General features: G+C 41.1%; 1 protein-coding gene across 1 annotated transcript in view; it reads right to left on the bottom strand.

Annotated features, from left to right (window-relative positions):
• Positions 1 to 15,903: 15,903 nt before the first annotated feature.
• LOC101016492 (complement receptor type 1) overlaps positions 15,904 to 20,428 on the bottom strand; it is a gene marked incomplete at its 5' end in the record, with an annotated part of 139,806 nt that continues 135,281 nt past the window's right edge. The window contains 2 exon segments of the mRNA XM_031662253.1: positions 15,904 to 16,136; positions 18,199 to 18,284. Of these exon segments, the coding sequence (XP_031518113.1) occupies positions 15,904 to 16,136; positions 18,199 to 18,284 (319 nt within the window).

Consider the following 20,428-nt stretch of genomic DNA (forward strand, 5'->3'; position numbering starts at 1 on the left):
TGAGACCCAGTCACCCCTCGACAGCCTAGGGTAACGCTTACAGGTATGGTAACAATTTCTTTCTCTCATCGATACGGGGCTACCTACTCAGTTTTGCCATCCTATGGTGGGAATTCCCAGCTGTCCTCCACTTATTTGCAGTAGTGTGGGGGTAGACGGTGCTTCTCATCTAACCCCGCCAGACCCCAATGTTAAACTGTTGCCTGGGATTGGCGTGCATGTTTCTGCCGGAATTTTTCCCTCATCATGACCTCCTGTCCCCACCTCCTTAGGGACTTAGACATTCTAACCAAGCTCAAGGCTTCCATTAACCTGCCCCTTCATCCCTCCCCAGCTCCAACATTACCCTAATAATGCCTTTGTGTACCCATAATCAGGGCCCCAACCACCTTCCCCCGGTGTTCCCAGTGTCAAGTTGATTCAGGTGTGGGATACATCTACCCCAGTTGCTCGACATCACTACCAATCCTTATCCACCTGAAGGACTCCACCCACTTCCGGCCTCGCCTCAGTTCTCCCACGCCACCGCAAGGAATCAAACCCATCAATCGACCGCTTACTTCAGCAGATTTAATCCCCACCCATTCCCATGCAACACTCCCATCCTCCCTGTTAAGAAACCTCAGAGCTACAGACTAGTTCAAGACTTACGACACAATGAGGCAGTAATCCCAACACACCAGTAGTCCCTAACCCCTATACCCTTCTCTCACGCATACCTCCTGACCTCCCACTTCACTGTCCTTGATCTAAAAGATGCATTCTTTTCTATTCCCTTTACATCCCAAGCTACCTATCTTTGTTTCTCACTTGGGAAGATCCCTAAAAACCCATGTCTCTACTCTCAACTCACTTGGACAAATTCTTCCCTCTGCTCAGACAGCTCCACTTCTTTTGGGCAGACACAAAGACCTAGCCCAGTGCGCCCATTCCACTCCAGCACCATTATCCAGTATGCTGATGATTTACTTCTATGCAGCCCCCCAAACTCCCAATAATGAGGACCCATTCTCATACACACTTATTCGCCAGGGGACTTAACTTTAACCCAGGCTGCTGGAGTAAGGAATCTCTCCCACTGCTTCCTTTGTGCTGCACTCGAAAGTTCTTTAGTGGCAGTCCCACTACCAACCGCTTCAATATCACCACACCACTCTACCAGCTCCTCTCAAGCAACATCCTTGCCTCAAGTCCCATTATACCGTGAATCCACAGAGTCAAACTCCTTCCTTGCTATTCTACTCCAAACTCTTCTTGGTGTAATCGCACACAAGCTCCCAGCAGGGACCTTGTGACGGCCCCCATTGAGGCTACTTTGGTGTAACCAAACTCTTATCTAAACTCTTAACCATACCTCCATCACCCAGTCCCTTTTATGCCTGGTATCTTAGTGCCTAGCTTGAATCCTATATAGCCAGAAGGAGAATTATCTGAACTAGCTTCCCAGCTCAGCTCCAGCACAACATCCAAAGCTGGCTGTTTTCTTCTTCCCCACTATCGGGTTTCCCTAGCATCATCCCTAGTAGCCTCAGGACTTGGAACAGGGGCCCTCACTCACTCAATTCAATTCAATAGACCCTCTCCACTCAGGTTCAGGCAGCCATAGGAGGCTTCCAGCTGAAAGCTTAGCCTCTTTACAACGCCAAACTCACCCTAGTTAGCTCCAGGTAGCAGCAATAAAATAGACGGCATTAGATCTTCACACAGTGCGGGAGGGTTCTGCCTCTTCCTAGGAGAGGAGTGCCATACTATGTAAATGAATCAGGCCTGGTTGACACCAATGTCAAAACATTAAACAAAATCAAAAAGGAGCTTCAACAATGTAATGCCCCCCTTAACTCCGACCGGCATGGCTGCTGCCTAGGCGCCAGCAGATGCTTCCATTCCTAATTCCCATACTAATCCTCTGTCTTATGTTATGCGTCTTGTCTCTATTCTAATAAAATTTCTCCTGCCAGTCCAAGAGATTACCTTGAGTCACCTTCAACCAAATGCTCCTGCATCCCCCTTACACCTAAATCCTGCCAACCCTGACCCTAATCACGCCTAACAGCAGGAAGCAGCCAGACAGACCACGGCTCTAAATTCTTACAATCAATAAGAGGTTGGACTGTTTGGGTGAGGGAGGGACAGATGGAGGAAGGTGAACAAGATGGAGCAGTCCCTATTGCTTCCGGTTCATCATGGGATTTTCCCAAGACTGGAAAATTCTCGGGTCCGAAACTAACCAAATCAACTGAGCATGTGCAGAATGACGCTGCCGGGGACACCAAATTCAAGAAGCTACTCCTACACACACGCCCCAAACTCCTCTTCCAGCTCCCAGGCATAAAAGTCCTACCGGGTAGGAGCCCAGACTTCTTCGGCCCCCCAAGACTGCAGGTGACCAGAGAACATCACTCGAGAGCGCCATGCTGACTTCCCTGCTCCTTTCCGCTGACCAGTGAACCTCGCCCAGAGTGCTGCATATTTGCAAATAAAAGGGCTGCCACTGCCCTGTCGTGTTTTGGTCTTTTATTGACATTTGTCTTTAAGGGCCTATTAATACTAGTAATAGAGGAAGCAAAACTAAAACAAAACAATATATAAAGCCATTAAATATCCAGGAAATATTCTGATGTTTCTAGAGGTCGCTAGCATACCCATAATAACATAAATAAATTTTGATCTCTAAAGATGTAGACTATTAAAGAACACAAGGTCACTTATTTTAAAATGAACATAAGTTTATATTTTGATAAATATTTTAAAATTGTGCTTTAAAAGTTAATTTAGTATATTCTTGAATTCATACAAAAGCTACTTACTTTTTATAATAATTATTCTTTCATTTCAATTTTTATTGTTCTTTTTTATACAGAGTATAGTACTTTTGAAATAAAGTTAGAAAATATCCAAAGCTTACTGCACTCCATGGCTCACTCTGCCTGTAATCCCAGCACTTTGGGAGGCTGAGGCGGGTGGATCATGAGGCTCAGGATATTGAGACCGTCCTGGCTAACATGGCAGGAAACCCTGCTGTCTCTACTAAAATACAAAGTAGCCGGTGTGGTGGTGGGCACCTGTAGTCCCAGCTACCAGGAGGCTGAGACAGGAGAATCACCTGAACCCGGGAGGTGGAAGTTGTAGATCATGCCACTCTGTACTCCTTTGTGCCCTGAAGCAACAGGAGCAAGAATCTGTCTCAAAAAAAGAAAAGAAAAGAAAATATCCAAAGCTTATATTCCAAATATTTCTCTCATGGTTCAACCACAGTAGTCATTTAATGCCTTTTAGTAATAATAATTTTTTTCCTAGAGAAAACTGATATAGCATATATTTCACTCAAACTGTTTAAAAGACTAGGTTCTGTTCTAAAATAAAAGGAAACTAAGGGGAAAAAGTACATCGAAAAACACATGTCAAAGAAGATAGGCGGTGAAAATGAATCAAAATATTAGAGTGGTTAATACTAGGTAGCATAATTATATGTGACTTATTTTTCATAACTTCTACATTTCCAAGCTCCTTAATGAGCCCATTCCATATTACAAATATTTTAAAAAAGAAAAATGACCAACTTATAAACTAGCAATTCCAGGCAACACCTTATTTCTTTAAGTAATCCAAACCATTATCTATCTCCTAAATGGCAGTCTTTTTCCCCTGACTAGGTACTCAGCTGCTTAGCACGAGGCAGAAGAGGGGTTTCACAGTGATGCACACAAAGAGGGAGGAGCTTTGCTAGGTACTGGGGAAGCGGCAGCATCTTCAAGTGCACATGTCTGCATCTCTGTGAAGTCACTTCAAAGACTTTATGAAGCCCAGATTTGATTCTGTTGAAATCGATTGGCTCCTTTCCAACCAAAATTGTATTTGAGATGTTCTTCAGCTGTATAGTACTTTGTCAAGGAAGGACACTGAAATAACAGGATGTTTTCATTTAGTTAACAGCATGGTCAGCAATTGAACTACCCAGAATTTACAGGCTGATAATCGTGATGCTAGAATTTCCATATAAATTACAAGGTCATTAGAAGTGTTTATTGCCCTCTGTGATGGCTGCTATGTAGGACACAGAAAGTATGGCGTAAATGGAGACATTAGTAAATAAGAGAGAGATTAACTTGACCTTTTCCTTTTCTAATTGTGTCCAAAGAACAAGTGTTCTCAGAGTTGAGCTACTAAATAAAGAAATAAAGAGCCTCATTCCATTCTAGAAAACGTACAGGTCACCCATAACAGAAGAAATTTTTTTGAGTCTCTTGTTCTAAACCACGGTGGTAGCAGGGGGCAGAAATAGGAACTGGTCATCTTGGAGGGGTCAGCTTCAGAAAGCATGTCCTCCTCTTCTAATTACAGTCAAGAATGAGCTGCAGTAGTGGATTTAGTACGACGTATCCACGTGCTTCCCCAGCCATGCTGCAGCCTCTCGTTTTAAGGCCGAGAATGGTGTCCTTCCACCAATTGATGAACCTCCTGATGAGGCCCTCTAGTTCGTCTGCTCCCCAGTTATTACTGCCACCAGATTCCTTATCTTCGTTCTTTTTCCATCTCACAAGACTTCCCAGCATCACCTGTTACCTGTATTCCTCCAAACACTCTCATGTCCAACACACAGCTATGTCTTTGGAGCCTGCCTCTTTACTCCGCCCCAGAACCTGGGTGCACAAGGTCTTAGCTTGTCACAGATTCTAACTCACTTCTTGACTAGCATATTTTGCCACAGATGATTCACTTTGTTCCTGTGGAACACTGTGGTCAAAATTCCAACCTTAAAAGGGAAAGTTGAAACAAAATTTTTAAGGACTTTATACCTACTAAAAGGTGATCAGTAGTTAGTGTACACAATTTGAGGTGTAATTTGATGTAAAACAGTAATATTTCCAAAAAGATGAGGCTAACTGAAATTTTCGTAAATTCATTTCTCAATTGTTTAAGTTGCTCAGTTGATTGCTGAACATTTCTCATTTGATGATACTCAGAGATTTTGGGAGATGTTTTTGTTTGTTTGTTTGTTTGTTTGTTTGTTTTTGAGACGGAGTCTCGCTCTGCCACCCAGGCTGGAGTGCAGTGGCCGGATCTCAGCTCACTGCAAGCTCCGCCTCCCGGGTTCACGCCATTCTCCTGCCTCAGCCTCCCGAGTAGCTGGGACTACAGGCGCCCGCCACCTCGCGCGGCTAGTTTTTTGTATTTTTTAGTAGAGACGGGGTTTCACCGTGTTCGCCAGGATGGTCTTGATCTCCTGACCTCGTGATCCACCCGTCTCGGCCTCCCAAAGTGCTGGGATTACAGGGTTGAGCCACCGCGCCCGGCCGGGAGATGTTTTTTAAAAAATCAATTTTTCTCCCTAGAGAAAGTAAAAACTGATATAGCATATATTTTTTAAAAATGTCTCTTCATCAGAAGCTAGTTTAGCATGTGAAAGAAAACACACATAAGCACAATGTATGGTACATTGTAAGTGGCTAAGAATACTTTAAGAGTAAGCAAGTAAATGAATGCAATAGAGTTAACAGGCAAAAAACAACACATGAAATGTCAAGTGGTTATGTACTGTTACCATGATGGGAGAAATGTTTGTCATTTGGTGAAAAAATAGCAGGATTCAATATTGTGCAATCAATATAATCTCAAAGTGTAAATGCAAGTGTAAAATAATATGCAAAGAAGCTTAAGAATACTACTAGGTAGAGATTATTGCAGGTAATTTTTACATTCATTTATATTTTCCCCTATTTCTTGTTTTTAATAATGATGAGATATTACTCTTAAAATACATTAGTTTATTTTTAAAATAGTATAGTTAGGAAATCTGAGTTTCAAAGAGAAACATTGTTTTGGACTAGAGTTGTTTGGGATAGCATCTTGGTTGAGTGATTTCAGAGCTGGGTTAATGGAATTTAGATAGAAACAAAGGTGAAAATGGCACATGAAATCAATAAGCGTGATATCATTTAAGCAGATGTGCTTATCAAATTCAGTGTTTGTACAATGGACTGAATGTTTGTATCCTTCCAAATTTATACGTTGAAAATTTATAGGATCTAATTACTTCTCAAATAGCCCTTGTGAATGGGACTAGTGCCCTTAGAAAAGAGACCCCCAAGAGCTCCCACACTCCTTTTCTCTGATGTGAGGACACAGAGAAAAGATTGAAGTCTATTAACTAGAAAGCGAGCCCCACTAGACACTGAATTTGCAGTTGCCTTGATCTTGGACTCTCTATCCACCAGAACTATGAGAAATAAATGCTTGGTTTTTAGAAATGAAATAACGTTTTTAGGGACAGGGTCTTGCCATATTGCCCAGGCTGCCCTTAAACTCATGGGCTCAAGCAGTACTCCTGCCTCAGCCTCCTGAGTAGCTGGGACTATAGGTGGGAACCACTGCACCCAGCTTAAATGCTTATTGAAACCACCCAGTCTATGGAGTTTTTGTTATAGCTGCCCAACTGTCTATACCAACAGACTGTGACTGTTTGTATATTAGAACACGGAGTTCTAATGGAACTCCTTGGAGCCTTGAAACCAGGAGTAAGTTTAGGACAAGCTAAAGATACACTGTTTAACTTGGGAAAGAATTATGGCAGAAATTTTCCCTTGTGGTAACACTCTTAGTGGTGTTTATCTCACTCATTCATTTGGTAAGTATTGAGACTCTCTTTGTTCCAGGGACAGTGTAGATTTGTCTTGAATCCATTGGTGAAGATAGGACAAAAATCCCTGACTTCATGGAGGGAGAGAGAGAATAAACATGGAACCTAATTATTTAATTAAGGGTAATAAAAGGATAAGTATACAAAAAAAAAAAAAAGCAGGATAAGAGAGATTAGGAATGTGGGGGTGGGGGTCATACCATCTTTACTAGGATAGTTAAAGTACACCTCCTTGAGGAGTATTTTAAAGGTGAGATGATTTTTTTCTTTTTTTTTTTTTTTGAGACAGACTCTCGCTCTGTTGCCCAGGCTGGAGTGCAGTGGCGCGATCTCGGCTCACTGCAAGCTCCGCCTCCTGGGTTCAAGCTCCGCCTCCTGGGTTCACGCCATTCTCCTGCCTCAGCCTCCCGAGTAGCTGGGACTACAGGTGTCCACCACCACACCCAGCTAATTTTTTTGTATTTTTAGTAGAGACAGGGTTTCACCATGTTAGCCAGGATGGTCTCCATCTCCTGACCTCATGATCCGCCTGCCTCGGCCTCCCAAAGTGCTGGGATTACAGGCGTGAGCCACCACACCTGGCCATGGTGAGATGATTTCTGTATGTGAATTCTGTCCACTTCTGTCTTAGTTTCTTTCTTTCTTTTTTTTTTTTTTTTTTTTTTTTTTGCGAGGGAGTTTGGCTCTTGTTGTCCAGGCTGGAGTGTGGTGGCATGATCTTGGCTCACTGCAACCCTACTTCCCGGGTTCATGCGATTTTCCTGCCTCAGCCCCCTGAGGAGCTGGGATTACGGGCGCCCACAACCACACCTGGCTAATTTTTTGTATTTGTAGTAGAGACGGGATTTTATCACATTGGCCAGGCTGGTCTCGAACTCGTGACCTCAGGTGATCCACCCGCCTCGGCCTCCCCAAGTGCAGGGATTATAGGCCTGAGCCACCACGCCCAGCCTCATTTTAGTGTCTCAGTAAGTCTTCGGACTGCTTATGCAGTTTCTGAATTGTCTCCAGTGTTTGAGGTAGACGTCAGCCTGAACCTCTCCAGGCCTGGTGTGATAGTGGCTCTCCCATAAAGCAGGCCATCTTGTTCTATTCTACACTATTCTATCTCCATCAGTCTTTTTTAGCTCCAGGATAAACAGCTCTTCTGACTTGAGGACCACTACGATACTCTCCACTCATATTCTGTGTTTCCCACATGGCTTCCTTCTTCTTTGCCATAAGGCCCTTTATGCCCTTGTGTTTCTGTGAGGAAAGCTTGAGCTCCAGATAAGGAATAATCAGCCCTCCTCACATAGCCACAATGACTTAGCTATTGGCCACACCCACTCAAGGAAGTATGACTGCATGATTAATCAGCCCAACTCCTTCCAAGAGAAGAGACCTCTGCCTTCTGATTATTTAAGTTTATGAGTTTCTCTTCCCAATTTTAGCTATGTGTTATTTCTAACAAGAATATCAATGGTGTTTTGTTAGAGAAATACACTCACTATCCTGAAACCACCTTTGCAAAGATTATGAGCATGAAAGAAATCTAACACGGCTGACTTCATCTTGCTTCCAGCCTCATGGGTGAGCTGGCTTTGCTCATTCCTGGGTGTAGGCCAAGCTAACAATGAAAGGAATTTAGTTTATAATTTAACTTTGGAGCAAGGATAATAACGGTCTCTTCTAAAACTAGCTCTCTCCTTGCTCAGGGCCTGAAAGCTAATGAAAGGCCAAGAGATTAGGATTATGAGAGGGACCTGAACTCTGCTAAAATATAGGCATAGTTTTTATAATCCATTACTGCTCAGAGATTTGTGACTTTCCTAATTGTTCCTATAGATAACATCACTATTATAGAATGTAAGATTGGTCTTCTGAGATGTTTTTCAGGTTTTTGCATATGACAACTGACTGACTCTACCTGAACCTGTGACTCATGACTCATCTGGTCCTGTGGCCCCCAACCAGAGGTGGATACAGCACATGAGGACCATTTCCCACACCCCCATCCCCAACCAATCAGCAGTACCCATTCCCTAGCTCCCTTCCTACTAAATGATCTATAAAAACCATTGCCCCTGTGTTCTTGGGGAGACTGAGTTGAGTGATAACTCCAGTTCTTCCACATGACTGGCCTTGTGTTAATTCAACTCTTTCTTTACTGCAATATACCATGATCTCAGGGAATTGGTTTTGTCTGTATGACAGGCAGGAAGAATCCTTCAGGCAGTTACAGTCCCAAGAAATGAAACAGGTCAAAAGTAAAAGTTTAGAAAATGTTTAAAAGTTTTCCTGGATTGCACATATATAATAGGTTTTAGTGTGGATTACATAGATGTTTGGGAGGTTTACCTCCCTGACCTTTAAGTCTAGCAAGGATCATGATCTATCTTTCTGCCACATTTCTGGTAGCCACTGGTCAGAGAGAATGGTTGTGCCATGGACATTACACTTCAAAAGAGTATGAAAAAAATAGGAGGCAGGTTTTACGAGATGGAAAACATGAAGAAATGGTATATGCTCTGAGGTTGCTTAGATTATACAAGATAATAATTTCTAAGGAAATAATTTTATAAATGTTTATTGAGTCATGTTAATCAACTGTAGTTGATTAACAAGGAATGGGCCATGAGGAATGAAGAATGACATAGTTAGAAGGGTGGAGATATTTAAATATGTTCAAGATATTAAAGTATCTTTAATATTTTCAAGAGGAAGAGATAATCATTTCCCTGTGTGGTTTCAACTAGAGACTGATATAGATACAAAAAATTAAAAGCCCTAACTTCTTTAAATCAGACTTAGTAAATTTTTTTTTAACATTAACTCACAAATTATAGTGGTACTTAATAAGAAACTTTAAGAGAAAAATGTATTGACACAAGTACTTTGTTAAGGGAAAGTGCCAAGCTACTTACTTTTCCTTTTTGTAATGGAGAAGAGCAAAGAATATATGTCAAGCCGTAAAATATAGAGAACATTAGTCAGGAAGGATAAAAATTTAAATTTAAATCTCTACTCATTCAGTATTTTCCCACGAAATTGAGTTCCTGACTAGGTTGTTTACAGCAAGATCTACTATGACAAACTACTTTTTAAAAGTATATTGGCAACTTTGTGAAATATCAAAACTTCAATTTCTGTAAAGCTTGTTGTAGGGAACTGCATTTGTTTAGAATATTTGCTATAGAAAACTGTTCACTTAAAAGTTACAAATTCAGGTTTTTTTATTTTTATTTTTTTTAGACGGAGTCTGCTCTGTTGCCCAGGCTGGGTTGCAGTGGTGCGATCTCGGCTCACCACAACCTCTGCCTCCCGGGTTCAAGCGATTCTTTTGCCTCAGCCTCCCAAGTAGCTGGGGCTACAGGCACACACCACTATACCTGGCTAAGTTTTTGTATTTTTAGTAGAGATGGGTTTTCACTGTGTTGGCCAGGCTGATCTCAAACTTCTGACCTCATGATCTGCCTACCTAAGCTTCTGAAAGTGCCGGGATTACAAGCATGAGGCATCAAGCCTGGCCCTCAGTTTTTTATGGGTATAGAATTTGCTCATCAACCTTATAACATTGATATTATTGATTCTGGCCTCACTGGTGTTGTTATACTTTAATCAACCATTACAAAAGCTGCGTATGTTTTCTTTCCTGTCAAAGACATTTCTTTATTCAGATCTTAATTTTTGCAAGTTTTTTTTCAAGTGTAAAAAGTTAATAGTGACCGCACAGTGGTTCATGCCTGTAATCCCAGCACTTCGGGAGGCTGAGGCGGGTGGATCACTTGAGGTCGGGAGTTTGAGACCAACCTGGCCAACATGGCAAAACTCTGCCTGTACTAAAAATACAAAAATTAGCCTGGTGTAGTGGCACATGCCTGTAGTCCCAGCTACTCAGGAGGCTGAGGCATGAGAATCCCTTGAACCTGGGAGGTGGAGGTTTGAGTGAGCCGAGGTCGCACCACTGCACTCTAGGCTGGGTGACAGAGAAAGACTCTGTCTCAGAAAAAAAAGAAAAGTTAATTGTGTTTACAAAGTATGTGTTCATATATTAAAATACCCAATGGAAAGTCTCAATTCTTCCCCACTGGCAGGCTATGTGTGCCATAAGTGACCCAATCAAACTTCTAGTGCTATGATAGGATCTGGGCTTAGAGGTCAGTGTCTGCAATGTCTTAGCAAAACTAGGATATCAACAGTTTACATTTCTTGGGATAATATGGCTATACTTACCCTTACCCTTTTCTGTACTTTAGAATTATTCAAGAGAGGAAAATGATGAATAAAATAACGAAGATCGTACCGGATAAAGTGCCTAGGCAGTAAAACAAGGTAATTACATGCATGGAAAATATAACTCATAGGTTTTAAATTCTGTCTTAGTATCCAGTCCCACTACAGATTGCCAATGCTTTTTTTTTTTTTTTTTTAAGATGTAACTATACATTCTGCTTTACTCTGGGTTTCTATAGCATTAGTCTTACTCCCACAGGGTTATTATAGTTAAGGTGTGATCTGAGCTGTTTTGTAACCTTTAGTCCAACATCAACTTTTCCAAAAGTAAGTGAGAACCACAATGGGGCAGCTGGCCATCAGCTCTCCATGGCCCTGCCCGTGTGTCTTGCCTAAGGCTTAACACACAGGCATTTCATTGTGACAATACTGGAATTTTCTGTCTCTTTGAATTATATATGTAGGTCCTTTGTCCATTTATTGATTGTTAAAGTGCACAGTCTCCACAGGTAGGTAGACCCAGGCTACCCCATTCTGTGATCTTGGGCAAGTTACCTAAACCCTCCATGTCTCAGTGTCCAGATGTGTAAAAAGGGATGTAAGAATACCATGCCACAGAAATTCCCTCAGAAGCAAACTCTATTACAAAACTACTCTTCTAACATAGGCAGATCACAGATATGGGCTCAGAAGACTGATCTTGTGGCTTTCTATTTGTGCAAATGGGCACAATCACCATCTGGAAGCATACTCCAGGTTATAACCCAAAGAAGCAGCTTCATTCTCCCACCACATTCAAATAAGTTATTTTTGACACTGTTGAATGATTATGCATTTGTAGTGGTTCAAAGATAGTAAAGAACCTTTGAGGAAGGTTACTCAGTAACCTGGCATATGATGATGCCAGTTCCACCATATCCTGGCCTAAACTCATCATGATTTTCTTTCTAGTTGAATTTACAACTCAAGATATTTTGATCTCTCTTTTTACATTTCATTCATTATAAGTAGGTACTTACTGTTAAAGATGCCAGAATTCCTCAGCAAACCCTTCATAAAACTTACCAACTATAAGAGCGTCATTTGCACCTAAAACGAAGACAGAAGTCACAAAAACATCACTCTGGCATGCAACATAATTGAACAGGACTTCTCAGCCAGTGACAATTTATCCTGAATTTTATTCAGGACTCAGACTAATATTTGTTTTTAAAAGTCATTGATTTCACTCACATACTCTCATTTTACCTTCTCTACTCAGAGAAGATTTTTTTTTTTTAGACAAAGTCTCAATCTGTTGCCAAGCTGGGGTGCAGTGGTGCAACCTCACTGCGACCTCTGCCTCCCAGTTCAAGGGATTCTTGTGCCTCAGCCTCCTGGGTAGCTGGGAATACAGGCACGTGCCATCACACCCAGCTAATTTTTGTGTGTTTAGTAGAGACAGGGTTTCACCATGTTGGCCAGGATGGTCTCAATCTCCTGACCTCGTGATTCACCCGCCTCAGCCTCCCAAAGTGCTGGGATTACAGGTGTGAGCCACTGCCAAGAAGGCTTTTTAAAAATTAATATTTTTGTCATAAAAGTAATACAATTATAGAAGAAAACTTACAATACAGAACTAAAAAAAAAATCATCCCAAATCCTAGTGCCCAAAACATGTTTTGATACCTTCTCTTCTGGTATATTTTCTTATACGTGTATTTTCACATATTTATATACTAGTAATGTAAACTACAACAAAGACAAACTAATATAATCTAGTAGATGCATCATAGTGTATTCAATGACTACTATTGTGCATTTATTTCTAGTTTTCTTTCTCATGAAACCCTTAATAAAATGCATAAAATATTTTATATTTTACATTATTTCCTTAGATTGGAGTTCTAGGAGGGCTAACTGGCAGGAATAGTTGTATTATTGTCCACATACATCGCATAATTGTTTTTCATAATAGATTTTGCCAATGTACAATAGTACCTTCAACATACAACAATATTCATTACATTACATCCTTACTTTTTATTGGGTATTCACATAAAAACCTTTTTAATGGACAATTTTTAAAAATGGCACCTTGTTATTTTGCATTTCTTTAGTTCTAGTGAGGTTAAACAGTTTCTGTATATTTGTGTGTCAAAGTAGAAAGATATTTACACCCTTCCTCTAAATCTTGCATCCTAAGATAGTTTCTGCATTTCCCTGCAGAAACTTTCAGGGCTGTGTTGCATTGAACTATGTAGAACTGAAGAAACTCCGTTTACCTTAGAAATGGCATGGAGACTTCTTGTGAACTAAGAAGGTCCAGAAAGTGGGGAGAATATTGAGAGACAGTCTGGGTGGAACTGAGAGAAATAGGCTCTAGGAAAGCAGTTGCTTTAATGAATGGGACACTGGGTAATGGAAATGGGTAAAGAGGATTTGGGGACATTTTAATGAGTGTCACATAGTTTAATTTTTCTTTAAGCCTCTCTTAAGATATTCAAGTAGAAACTTCTCTTAGTTTTAACATGTTTCCTGGAGTTGAACTTATTTGTCTAGCATGCAACACCATGCTAATTATTCTTGAGACAGCATAAATATGGGTTATATGTATTAATTCTGGCTTTAAAGGGGACCTGGCGATTACCCCTTCCTCTGAGGAAGATGTTGAAATGAATCGGGCCTCTGACGTAACTGGGCCATTGAAATGGGAAGATAGGGGATCTGAGTATCCCAAGAAATTCTTCCTTCTCTGATGCTAGTACTCAGAGGTTCCTTTTTCTCTCTGGATTGCTATCTTTCTCAAAACCCTCTATGGCATGTCACTCCAAGCCTGGACCACCTCCCCAGGTTAGTTCTTCATCTTCCATTTTAGGAAGGCCTAGGACTTGTATCTTAAGTAATCTATCCCAAGCCTTAGGGGAAAATACTGGGTTTTATTTTTTCTGTTTTGATGGTCTCTAAGATCATGAAACTTTCTTTGCCTCTTCTCACTACAAAGCAGTAAGATGTCAAAGGCGAAGACTAGATAGGGTAAAGAGACTAGGAACAAGAAGGCAAAGGGGACTGCTTTTAGTCTGAGTCTTAGTTCAGAGAGACAAAAGGAGTTCCTAAGTGGTTCAGCCCAATTCACGAGGAGTCTACACTAAGCTCTGAGTTCCAAGAACCTGCTGGTTAATAGTTATTTGGCCCATTCTGATTCTTTGTTGTATCTCCTTCAACCAACTGAAGAATTGCCCATTATCTGGTGTTTGGGACCTTGGCCTGATAACTTTCCATTTTATTATGACAATACTTAAATATTCTCTTGTTGAATGATATATTTACATCCTTTGACCATTTATTTATTGTTAAAGTTAAATATTGTTATTTATTGTTACAGATAAGTAGATTGCTTGGCCAGGCTACCCCATTCTGTGGTCTTGTACAAATTACCTAAACCCTCTGTGTCTCAGTTTCTACATCTATAAAATGAGATAATAAGAATACTACCCTCCTCATAGGTTGTTGTGTAATTAAATTAGAAGCTATCTTTTGTGTGTTTGTGTGTGTGTGTGTATGTTTTGAGACAGAGTCTTGCTCTATTTTCCACGCTGGAGTGCAGTGTTGTGATCTCAGCTTACTGCAGCCTCGACCTCCCAGACTCGGAATTCTCCCACCTAAGCCTCCCAAGAAGCTGCAACTACAGGCATGTGCTACCATGCCCAGCTAATTTTTTTATTTTTTGTAGAGACAGAGTTTCGCTATACTGCCCAAGGTTTCTCTTGAACTCCTGGGCTCAAGTGATCCTCTCACTTTGGCCTCCCAAAGTGCTGGTATTACAGACATAAGCCACCATGTCCAGCCTATCTATCTTTTAACGGTGGTACTAAGTATTCATTATATAGTAATTTTTACAAATAGTACCACAACCACCACTACTGCTACCTGTAAGATAGCACTATTAACCCTTTCCTGTGTTTCCCATATATTTCTCATCTATCTACTGCGTTATTTTTCAACCACAGAAATTCTAAGTCAAATTAGCCAACAGGTCAAAAAAGTCAGCACCAGGCTCATGCCTGTAATCCCACCACTTTGGGAGGTTGAGGCAGGTGGATTACCTGAGGTCAGGAGTTAGAGACCAGCCTGACCAACATTGTGAATCCCCGTCTCTACTAAAAAATACAAAAATTAGCCAAGTGTGATGGCAAGCGTGTGTAATCCTAGCTACTTGGGAGGCTGAGGCAGGAGAACTGCTTGAACCCAGGAGGCAGAGGTTGCATTGAGCTGAGTTTGTGCCATTGCACTCCAGCCTGAGCGACAGTACAAGACTCCATCTCAAAAAAACACATTAAAAAGTCTACAACTTTTATGATTCAATGCTCTTCTCTCCTTACTGGAGGATAGAGCTTGTGCAGGCAGTCACAGCCACAAATGCATCTACAGTTGTCAGGTACTGTCATTTAAAGCCAGACTAATATATCAAAGGAAAGAGCTATGGAGGCTAAGAGTACAGTCTTAAACTCTGCTTCTCCAGGGCCTCCTGAGTTCCCTTTGTTAATGGTGAGGTGAAGGACCAACTAAATATAGTCAGTGACTTGAACAAACCCTTGGAAACAACATAAAAAGTATAAATCCCTACATCTGAGTTTCTTAAATTACTTTTATAGTATTATCAGTTCTGAAGTAAATTACGTCATCATTGTGTACTTTTCGTGCAGCACATCCATCTATCCAGGATAAAGACAACTCGTAGTAGAGGTAGAATAAAAGAGTATTTTATTTAGCATTTGTTTTCAGTACTTTGAAAATATTCTCTACAAAATCTGGACCTCACCAATTCTCTTCACTGTCCACCCGCTTCTCTCCTTACCATCCCACACTGCTCACCCCAAGGACCATCAGAATACCAACAACTGAGACACAGTGTGCCTACTAGAACCCATTTGTCATTCACTTGGGAGGTAGTTCTGTCTCTGACATTCATAGCAAAGCCATTTTCACAAGCAAAAATGACTGTCACTATAGAAATATGGAGGCTCTCACCTAGATATTCTGAACCCGTTTAGGATATGTGGAAGTAGGTACTAACCAGCAGGAACAGAAAGTTCACAGCGAGGGGCGGGGCTGCTCCAAACCCCATTCCCTTGAGGGTCACTTGTGCAGCGGATGGTGCTCTCGCCAATGAGGTTGACGGTCATCCCTCTGTCTGGGTGGGGGTCGCATATGTAAGATACTTCTTTTCCATAGGGAATATCTCCAAGGGGAGCTCCTATGTGTCTCCCATTAAGGATAGCTGGAGGATTTGGGCAAAAGATTTCTAGAAAGAAAACAAGAGCTTTAAGTTCCATTAGAGTTTCACTTAAGATGACTAAAATATTAGTGACCTGTGACTGTGCTATGAGTATAATTTTTTTTCTTTTAGAAAGAATATAACTAAGGTGGATAGAATTTAAATCTGTAAGGCTTTTGTTGAGAGGCAACTAAGTGATGTGAGACCTAAATTACAGTTTATTGCAAAAGGCCAAAGACAGTGTTTTTGGACCATCCAGGTAGCTATGTTCATAATGAATTTGGAAAGTAATTATTTTTTTATATTTTTAAAAACGCCCATTTGGTTGTCTACTTTAAATCAGGCATAGTAAGATTCCTGGGTTGACAATGAGGTTCAAGACAGACAAAGTTTTGGCCATTGGAGACCATAAGTTCCAAGGAAATCTATGAACGTTAATAATCATGAACTATCATCTTTAGCAATGTAAATGTTTCTTGGTGATTCAAGACCATTATCATCAGGACCAACACAAAATTTCCAATGGCGTCATCAGACTACATTGGTAAGGCTCTTTTTACCCAGATTAAGTGGTGCCAAAGAGCCTTTTTTTCTTTCTTCCAAATTATTAGCCATCATTTCTTCCTCCTTTTAGTCTGCTTAGAACAGTTCCTTCCCTAAAAGCACTTGATGCTTCTAATTTGATATGAATTTAGGAAGAGATGCCCAAGTTTATCAGAATTATATGTATAAAAAAGACTTAGTACATCAAACAATGATTGACTTCTTATGCTTGAATTTTACCTGTTTGTGTTTTCCTAAGTTTGTTTATATATTTATTTCCAGCTTTATATGTCTCTGTAAGGTTGAGTTTGTTGGATACTTGAGTTTCCTCAGGTATTCACTGTTCTTCAGCGTAATACTCACCATAAAATATCCGAATTGATTTCTGTAAGTTATTTTAACACAATGCAAATTAAACATTTTCCAATAAGAAAAAAAAGGTTTAAAAAATTCTTGCCTTGCTTTAATAGACAGAATAGGGTAAATCAGTAATGTCTTAGTATGTCAAACATATACTCTTATCTAAGAGTTTCTGAATTCTTTCTGAATTTGGACATACTTTATTTAAGCAGATGGTTTGGAAACTTAGGACCCCTCATCATTTCAGACACTGATTCATCATCTCAGCTCCTTCCCCTGTACTAATTTATCATATAACTCTGTTTTATTTTCTCCATAACATCCCTATTTAACTATCATTTTATATATTACAATTTTTAGAATTTTGATTACTTATTTTATCATTCTTAGTCTGCTTCCCAACAAGAAAATACACTCCAGGAAAGTAGGGAGGTGTCTTCACTATTCTTTTACTCTTCATTGCTTTTTCTACACATGGAAAGTCCTAGCACATGGGAAGCCCTATGTCATTAAATACTGCCGGCTAAAAAACAAGCTGACTAAACTGTTTATGATATGCGAGGGGATAAAAGAACATAAAAATTTGGCTGGGCATGGTGGCTCACACTTGTAATCCTAACACTTTTGGAGGCGAAGGTGGGAGGATAGCTTGAGCCCAGGAGTTTGAGATCAGCCTGGGCAATATGGCAAGACTCCATCTCTACAAAAAATAAAAAATTAGCCAGGTGTGGTGGCATGCACCTTCAGTCCCAACTACTGGGAGGCTGAAGTGGGAGGGTCACTAGAGCCCAGGCCATTGAAACTGCAGTGAGCTGTGATTGCACCACTGCAGTCTGTCCTAGGTAACTATCTCAAAAAGGAAAAAAAAATTAAGAAAGATTACTCCTTATAAGAAAACTAAAAATAAATGACTAACTAAAACGTGCTGCACCTTTATGTCATCTAGTTTCTTGCCACACATTCCACACAACATTAAACACTGTCATTAAACTAAGTGATTTACAGATTAGTAACAAATGTCAGAGAAGTCCTACAAGATGCTTCTTGAAATTCTTCCAACAAAGAAGTATTTTTATCCGAAATTTAGTTAAGTAAAGATCCAGACAACAAGTGATTCCATGCAGTAAACACACTGGAAAACAAAAATAAGGAGAGTTATCCAAACTACATAGTTCTTTCTACTCACGTTCACACACTGGAACACTGCTATTCCAAAGGGCTTTCATTCCAGCCAAGACACAATGACTAGCAAACCTGCCTTTTAATCGGAACCTAAAGAAAAAAAAAAAGTGGTAGCAAATGTGTGAGCAATTCCCATCTCTCCCTTGATTTCTTCACTAATAGATGCTCAGCTTCCTCACTACCATTTCCTCTTTGACTATCATTTGGTTCTTAGGTTCCGGCCCAGCTAAAAGTCTAAATTCATTAGGGATCTGAATTCTTCAGTAGCTGGCAGAAACTCAAAGGCCAATTTATTCTAAAGAACCATAGTACCCTGTGACTGGCAAAGCAATTAGAGCTGATGTGCCATGTAAACTTCATAGCCCAGCATCATCTTCAGAAGGCATGAACACAGAACCAGACTTCTCCATGGGCACAAGAGCCGTAACCTTCAGGTGTCATCTTTCACTGATGGCTCTCTGACATCCCACTTATTCTCATTAGTGGGTCATGAGGCAGAACAACTCTCAATTTGGTAAGCAAAGCCAGGAACATCTGGAAAGAGAACAGCCATTGTTTTTCTTGCCACTCCAAATATAATGGGCCAGAGGAGGCTCACAGAAGCATGCTGAACCACGTGCTCTAACAAACAAAGAAGGGTCGGGGGAAAAGTCTTTGCCACCCTGAAAAGCCTAACTTACTATTGAATCCTGCTTCCCTTCTGAAATCTAAAATTGTTCTGGAATTGGAAATCATTATTAGGTGGTGGACTTTGTAAATGCCAAAAAATCCTTGGAAATTATTAAAGATAACTCCTTAATTGCTCAATCTAGTTATCGCCCCAGACTCATAGTGTACCAAGAATAATGGATACACATAAACAACGAATAATACCTCACTTGACAGTGGTAGAAGCAGGAGGCAGACAAATCCTAGGCAGATGGGGCGGATCCCGATGAAACCCGACCTTCAAGCTGAAGACAGTTTAAAGCCTCGCTACAAGTTCCAGGTAAATCCATGGACTGGCTTGAGAACCTCTCTTCCCATTGGGTGTGCTTTCCTCTGATTGATCCCCACTCTTCATCTATTTCACATATACCTGCTCTTCCATAATTGGTTTTTTTGCACTGTTGTGCCCACCTTTGAGTGGTGGCTTTGCTTTAGCCTTTTTTGCACACTCGCAAACAAATTAATACACACTTCCAATTCTGAGTCCATAAAAGCCCCAGAACCAGCCACACTGAGAGAATGACCCCCTGACTTCATCTGGGGTCCACCCTCGTGTCTCGTCTCCCCTGAGAAGCTGTTTCGTCACTCAATAAAACTCTTCTCCACCCTCCTCACCCTTCTATTGTTAGCATAACCTTCTTTTTCTTGGCTGCAGGAAGAGAACTCAGGACCCACCAAACGCAGGTACGAAGAAGGCTGTAATACAGTGACCCTTTGCCCTCTCCCAGGGGAGGGCAGCTATTCCATGCAACAGGAAGCAGCAGCAGGTCAAGTCAGCCCTGGAGACGCAGGCCTGGCAGGGCGATGGGACTGACAGAGTTGTTAACACACCGCCATCTGTTGGGCTGCAGGCATTATCAAATGCTAAGAGCTATTAGCATGCTGTAACACCCCCTCTTGGCTTTGGGGTTGTGGGGACCCCTGTTTGGGCACCACCACGTTTCCTTCAGTGCAACATGACTGGTTCAGCCGCAATCCCCACACGGAGCCCGCTCCTGTGCCAGTGCTTGGCGCAGCCAGCCAGAACCCACACTTGCTCACTACACACCCCCTCCTGCCAGAGGCTGTGCATGTAGTCGTGGCAGCCACAGGATCTGCATCAGAGCCCAAGCCAGGCACGGCCTGGGAGGGTCGAGTAGATGGGGTGTCTCCTGCGTTGATCCTGGGCCGAGCAAGGCCTGGGCAGGGCTGTTTCTGGCCAGAGGTCACCAGCTGGCAAAGTGGCTGAGAAAAATCTTGCATCAAAACAATTACACTGGCCATTCTTGACATGAAGATATGTAATTGGGTTATACTTATCCATACACTATTACAGATTTCACTTTTGATTGGTTTTAAGTTTCCTAAAACAACCTTTGCCTTATTATGAGGCAAACAATTTTCGTCTTACTCATCTTTTTTTCTCTAGTATACATTTTATAAAATTATGTTCTTTTGCCTCCAAATAAATACATACCCATTCATTTCAAGTTCCAACTGTGGACTCAAGATCAGTGACTGTATTTAGGTTTGTACCTGACATTGAG

Source organism: Papio anubis, unplaced genomic scaffold (assembly GCF_008728515.1).
Source record: "Papio anubis isolate 15944 unplaced genomic scaffold, Panubis1.0 scaffold51, whole genome shotgun sequence".
NCBI lineage: Eukaryota > Metazoa > Chordata > Mammalia > Primates > Cercopithecidae > Papio > Papio anubis.